A 6,948-nucleotide genomic window follows, 5' to 3' on the forward strand; every position below is an offset into this window, starting at 1 on the left:
GTTTCTTTAATTGCTAAATGACCCCATAACTACTCAAGTCATCATTTCTGCACTTCAATACTCCCCCTCAAGCTGGAGAGTGGAAGACATCTAACACTCCCAGCTTGGACAGTAATAGATGATATTGTGCAGCTCCCAAACCTTTGGTCATTAAATCTGCTAGATATTGCTTGGTGGATACATACTCAGTGGTTATCAGTCCTGTCTTGATCCTTTCCCTCACAAAATGACAATCAATTTCTATATGCTTGGTTCACTCATGAAATATGGGATTAGCTGCTATTTGCAAAGCAGCTTTGCTATCACAGTGCAAGTGCACTAGTTTGATCATACTATTTCCCAGTTCTTCTAGTAAGCCAACCATCCAAACTGTCTCTGCAACTGCTGTAGCCATGCTCCTATATTCTGCTTCTGCTGAGCTTCTACTGATTGTTTGTTACTTCTTAGACTTCCAGGACAACAGAGAGTCTCCTAGTTTGACAATGTATCCCGTAGTTGATCTCCTAGTATTTGGATATGCTGCCCAGTCTGAGTCATAAAACACTGTCAGATTGTTTGCTTCTCTTTTCTTCAGCAGTAAAACCAAGCCTGTGGATCCCTTGATATACCTCACCACTCTTAAGATTGCATCTAAGTGTGATTATTTAGGATTCTGCATAAATTGACTCAATACTTGCACAACAAAGCTTAAATTTAGCCTTGTAATGGTCAAATAAAGCAGCTTTCCTATCAGTTTTTGGTATTTTCCTGCATCCTCCAATTGCTTATCTTCTGTATTCCCAACATGGTTGTCATAGTCCACAGTAGTTAGCTTATGATTGAGCTCCATTGGAGTTGCCACTGGCCTGCATCCACTCAAGCCTGCCTCTGAAATGAGTTCCATTGTATATTTCCTCTGGTTCAATACAATTCCTCCCTGTGATCTTAGAACCTCTATTCCAAGAAAGTATCTCAACTCCTCTAAGTCTTTCATTTTGAAATTGTGATGAAGAGTCTTCTTTACTTATGTAATCATATCGAGAGAATTCCCAGTGATCAACAAATCATCCACATACACCAAGATGATCACAATGTTCTTGCCACATTTCTTGGTAAAAAGTGAATGGTCATATGAGCTTTGAGAATAGCCAGCTTGCAGTAAAGCATTTGAAAGCTTAATATTCCATTGCCTTGAGGCTTGTTTCAAATCATAGAGGGATTTCAACAATCTACATACCTTGTACTCCCCCTGTTTGTGAAATCCCAGAGGTCGATCCATATAGACCTCTTTTGTGAGATCACCTTGTACGAAGGCATTATTGACATCCATTTGAAACAATGGCCAATATTTGGAAGCAGCAACACTAATAACTGTTCTCACTATAACCATTTTTGGCTACATGTGAGATAGTCTCATAGTAATCCAATCCAGCTTGTTGCTTGTAGCCTTTAGCCACTAACCTTGCTTTGAACCTGTCCACCTTTCCATTTGCCTTGTATTTTATTTTGTATACCCATTTTGAGCCTATATCTTGCTTCCCAATAGGAAGGTCTATAATCTCCCAAGTCTGATTATCTTCTAGTGCCTGTATCTCTTGCTTCATTGCCTCTATCCATTGTGGATCCTATGCTGCCTCTTTGAAGGATTTAGGTTCCACAAGAACTGAGAAAGCTTGTAAATAAGCTTGATATGCTGTGGTAAGATGATCGTACCAAACATGATTGGAAATTGGAAACTTGCAGTTTCTAGACAGCTTTGTAGTAGTCACATAATCCTTCATCCATATGGGAGGAGTTGTCTTTCTAGGTTCTCTTTGAACAGGTTGTGTAGGTAAGTTTGTTATTGCTGGGGCATGCTCTTGCTCAGCAACAGATTCTACAGGAAGAACTTCTTCTGATCCCTCTCTTAATGCTGAATTTGGAGTATCCATTTGCTCTAGTGGTGCAAGGATTGGGGCTATTTCTTCTTGTTCCAAGTCTGTAGAGGCATCATCACTTTCATGAGAGCTAATGGCATCCTGATTCATAAATGAACCAGTGTTTTCTTGAGCTATAGATTGTATGGGTGTTGGATCAGAAATGGGCTCTTCCGGTGAGATAGGCACCTGGTGAAACATATCATCAGCTTCAACACCTATATCCTTGAAAAGAAATCTTATTTCTTGAAAAACCACATCCCTGCTTACAAAAAATGAATTATGTTCAAGGTCATACACTCTGTAGCCCTTTTGTGTTTCTGAATACCCAATGAATACTGCCTTCCTAGCCCTGGGGGCAAACTTATCTCCCCTAGGCAAGGCTGCTGCATGACAATGGCAACCAAACACCCTTAGATGATCAACCTTAGGTTCCTAGCCATATAACAGTTTATAGGGAGTTCTTCCCTTTAAAACTGGTGTAGGCAGTCTATTGATTACATATACTGCAGTCTTAACACAATCTCCCCAAAACCTTATAGGAACTCCACTTTGAAATTTTAATGCTCTAGCCACCTCTAAAATGTGCCTGTGCTTTCTTTCCACAGTTCCATTTTGTTGTGGTGTATAGGGGCAACTAGTTTGATGAATAATACCATAAGAAGACAACAAGATATCACACTGTGCATCACAAAATTCTGTCCCATTTTCAGATCTTAAATACTTGACATTAGCACCAAAATGATTGTTTATTATCAGCAGAAAGATTTTCAGAACTACACACACTTCACACTTTGATTGTATCAAACATGCCCAAGTGTATCTACTGTAATCATCTACTATTGTAACAAAATATTATTTCTTGTCATAAGTTGGAACCATGTATAGTCCCCAAACATCCAAATAAAGAAGTTGGAAGATATTAGTCGAATTTGAAACACTAGTTGGAAATTTCATCCTACATTGTTTTGCAAGAGGACATACATCACAAGATCTTGTTTCTACAATATTGATTTTATTCTTCAAAGCTGATAAGTGTTGTAGATTTTATTGAGGCATGTCCCAATCTGTAGTTCCACAAGACTGTTTCTGCTCCTTCCTTTGCAATTGTGCCTGCCACCAGTGCTTTATTTTTTGTATCTCTTTACTTTATTATGTACAATCCTTCATGTTCTCTACCAATCCCCAATACCTTGCCACTGTAGAGTCCCTGCAACACACAGAAGTCAGGGTAGAAGGCAGCCAAACAACTGAGGTCTTTGGTGAGCTTTGACACTGATAGCAAGTTAAATTTAAAATCTGGTACATAAAGCACATCTTTCACTTTCTGATTTCCTAGAATCTGTGCATTTCATGTATGTGTAATGTTTGAAGTCTTCCCTATTGGCAATTGTACACTCCTATATCCATCAATGATCTTAAGTGTATCTAGTAAGTCCATATTACAGGTTATGTGATGAGTGGCACCTATATTCACTATCCAATCTTTTTCTGTGGCATTGGACATTAATGAAACAATACATGCCATATTTGTGGAACATTCTGCACCTATAGGTTTGTTCAGCAATCCTACTAGTTGCTTGTATTGTTCCTGTGTCAGGTAATGCCCTTGTGGTTGACCTTCAGAGTTGCTGGTTTCTTCTGCACTTGCATTATTGGCAAATGTCTTGCTTCCTCCTGCAACATGAGTCTTTTTCTTGCTTTTAAAATATGCTGGATATCCTACTATCTTGTAGAAATTTTCCTTTAAATGTCCCTTATATCCACAGTGTTCACATATTCCTATCTTTTTAGGTTTGTTATATTGAGGCCAACCTGCCATCACAGTCAATGGGTCCTTGTTCATATCAGCCCACTCTTAAAGCCCTTTGACTTTCTTCCTGAGTCACTATGGCATAAGCTTCATTCATACTAACTACATGCCTTTTCATCAACACATTGCTTCTCACATTACTATAGCTTTCATTTAGCCCCATAAGAAACTGCAACAAATGTTATTGCAATAGGTGTTCAAGTGATGGTCTAGATTCCTCACAGTCACAACCTGGTTTTGGTGCTAGTATGTCTAATTCATTCCACATATCATTCATATTCGAATAATAAGTGGTTATAGAATCCGTACCTTGCCTTAGTGATGCAATTTCTGCCCACAAGTGATAGATCCTAGTGAGATTGCACATGTCAAACATTTCCTTAAAATCACTCCATACCTTCTTTGCACTAGACGCGAACATGATACTCGGTATCAATTCACTCGCAACCGTACTACCTATCCATGACAATACAATCGCATTGCATTTCTCCCATTGCTCTGCTAACTCACCTCTGTACATGCCTTTTACACAGCTTCCGTCTACAAAACCAAGCTTGCTCTTTCCCCTAAGTGCTAGCTTCATCGTCCTACTCCACAGTGCATAATTCTCTGGCCCTGTAAGCTTAATTGGCACTAAAACTAGTCCTGGAGCATCTGATGCTTGGAGAAATGACGGATGATTGTGCTCTAGCTGTGTTACTTCATTTCCTGTCATTTTTATAGGTTTCAAGCTTCGTCAATGTCGATCTACCAGAAACTCAGTCGATCCGCTGGAATTTCACCACGAACTTGTCGGAGAACACTCTGATTTCAAGGAACTTGCTCTGATACCATGTAAATTTGTAGACTACTCAGCTAATCAGATCTAGCGACATGAAAATTAGTTGACTATCATTTTTCTAGGGCATGAATTCTATATGAGAGAATGAAAGAAGAAGAAGAAATGAGGAAGAAGGAGAACTCTGTATTTCGTTAGAATAGCAATCACTTTACAATTAGGTACTTAACAGTGCATTTATAACAAACACTGCATTGTTAAGTAACCGCCCTAACTGACTAACCCTTCTAGTTTCTTTAATTGCTAAATGACCCCCCCTAACTACTCAAGTCATCATTTCTGCACTTCAATAGCAAGGAAAAAATAAAATGTATTAAGAAATAAGAGCAAAATAGAACAATATAGTAATGGAGACAAGATATATAAGAGGAGAATGTAAAAATTATCTTATAGTGTATTTTTTGTGTTTACTTCCATGGACAAAGAATGTCCTATTTATAGTATACAAGATAACACCTAAAGTTCACCAGATACATCTTAAGAATTAATAGGTACATCTATCTAAGTAGTACATTGAATAATATGTATGGATGGATTAAATGAACATCCATATACATTCACTTTATTTCATAACACTCCCCCTTGGATGTTCATTTGAAAAAGCCTAGTGAAGGAAAAAGAGTACACATATCTTGTAATACGCATTAAGTGCTACCTCATTAAGAACCTTACCAGGAAAACCCAATTGGGACAAAACCTTGGTTAAGGAAAAAAGAGTACAGCGCGTATTATACTCCCCCTGATAAAAGATTTATTTGATATCTCGGAGACGACGCATTCCAATCTTATATCTTAGCTTCTTAAATGTTGATGTTGGCAATGTCTTAGTGAATAAATCTGCTAGATTGTCACTTGAACGGATTTGTTGAACATCTATCTTACCATTTTGCTAAAGATCGTGTGTGAAAAAGAACTTTGGTGAGATGTGCTTTGTTCTTCTCCTTTGATATATCCTCCTTTAAGTTGAGCTATGCAAGCAGCATTGTCTTCATACAATATCGTTGGAATCTTCGTTTTTAAAGAAAGACCACACAATTGTTGAATATGTTGAGTCACTAATCTCAACCATACACATTCTCGACTAGCTTCATGAATAACTATTATCTCTGCATGATTGGAAGATGTAGCAGCTAAAGTTTGTTTTGTTGAACGCCATGAAATAGTTGTACCCCCACAAGTAAATAGATAGCATGTTTGAGATCGGGCTTTATGTGGGTCAGACAAATAACCTGCATCTACATAACCAATCAACTGTGAATCAGATTCATAAGAATAAAATAATCCCATATCAATAGTCCCTCGGAGGTATCTAAAAATATGCTTAACACCATTCCAGTGTCTTGTTGTTGGAAAGGAACTAAATCTTTCTAATAAACTTAGTGCAAAAGTTATATATGGTCGAGTATTATTTGCAAGATACATTAGTGCCCCAATTGCACTAAGATATGGAGTTTCATCACCAAGAAGCTCTCCATCATTTTCATGAGGTCGAAATGGATCTTTATTTATATCAAGTGATCTCACAACCATCAGGGTACTCAATGGATGTGCTTTATCCATATACAAACGCTCTAGGATCTTTTCGGTATAAGTTGATTGATGGACAAAAATTCCATCTTTCATATGCTCAATTTGTAGACCAAGACAAAATTTTGTCTTTCCAAGATCTTTCATTCCAAACTCTTTCTTCAAACAGTCTACTATTTTTGGAAGTTCCCCAGGAGTTCCAATAATATTTAGATCATCAACATACACAACGATTATAACAAATTCAGATCCAGACCTTCTTATAAATACACAAGAATAAATTGGATCATTCTTATACCCTTCTTTCAGCAAATACTCACTCAGGCGATTATATCACATTCGCCCTGATTGTTTCAATCCATATAAGGATTTTTGAAGCTTTATTGAACAAGTTTCCCGAAAACTTTTATTAGTTTCAGGAACTTTGAGCCCTTTAGGGATTTTCATATAAATTTAGTTGTCTAATGTGCCATACAAATAGGCTGTGACAACATCCATTAGACGCATGTCAAGTTTTTCATGGACTGCCAAATTTATAAGATACCTGAATGTGATTGCATCCACCACGGGAGAATATGTCTCCATATAATCAATGCCATATCTTTGCGAAAATCCTTGTGCCACAAGTCGTGCTTTATATCTAATGACTTCATTTTTATCATTTCATTTTCGCACAAAAATTCATTTGTATTCCACTGGCTTTATTCCTTCAGGTGTTCGGACTATACGTCCGAATACTTCACGTTTTTCAAGTGACGCTAATTCTGCATGGATAGCGTCTTTCCATTTTTGCCAATCATTTCTCTGTCTACATTCATTGACAGATCTTGGTTCAAGATCCTCATCTTGTTGCATTATTTCAACAACAACATTAG

At 37.6% G+C, this 6,948-nt stretch overlaps 3 protein-coding genes across 3 annotated transcripts; all 3 read right to left on the reverse strand.

Moving 5' to 3' along the window:
- Positions 1–640: 640 nt before the first annotated feature.
- On the reverse strand, positions 641–973 carry LOC108947702 (uncharacterized mitochondrial protein AtMg00810-like). The gene has a single exon (XM_018775929.1). The coding sequence runs from the start codon at positions 971–973 to the stop codon at positions 641–643; it is 333 nt and encodes a 110-aa protein (XP_018631445.1).
- Positions 974–1,604: 631 nt separating this feature from the next.
- On the reverse strand, positions 1,605–3,741 carry LOC138904672 (uncharacterized). Its single transcript, XM_070193177.1, has 4 exons — positions 3,292–3,741; positions 3,088–3,237; positions 2,397–2,576; positions 1,605–2,330 (listed from the first exon to the last, which is right to left on the reverse strand). The coding sequence occupies exons 1-4, from the start codon at positions 3,739–3,741 to the stop codon at positions 1,605–1,607; spliced, it is 1,506 nt and encodes a 501-aa protein (XP_070049278.1).
- Position 3,742: 1 nt separating this feature from the next.
- On the reverse strand, positions 3,743–4,423 carry LOC138904673 (uncharacterized). Its single transcript, XM_070193178.1, has 2 exons — positions 4,106–4,423; positions 3,743–3,877 (listed from the first exon to the last, which is right to left on the reverse strand). The coding sequence occupies exons 1-2, from the start codon at positions 4,421–4,423 to the stop codon at positions 3,743–3,745; spliced, it is 453 nt and encodes a 150-aa protein (XP_070049279.1).
- Positions 4,424–6,948: the final 2,525 nt, after the last annotated feature.

The sequence above is a fragment of the Nicotiana tomentosiformis genome, chromosome 2 (genome assembly GCF_000390325.3).
Source record: "Nicotiana tomentosiformis chromosome 2, ASM39032v3, whole genome shotgun sequence".
Taxonomy (NCBI): domain Eukaryota; kingdom Viridiplantae; phylum Streptophyta; class Magnoliopsida; order Solanales; family Solanaceae; genus Nicotiana; species Nicotiana tomentosiformis.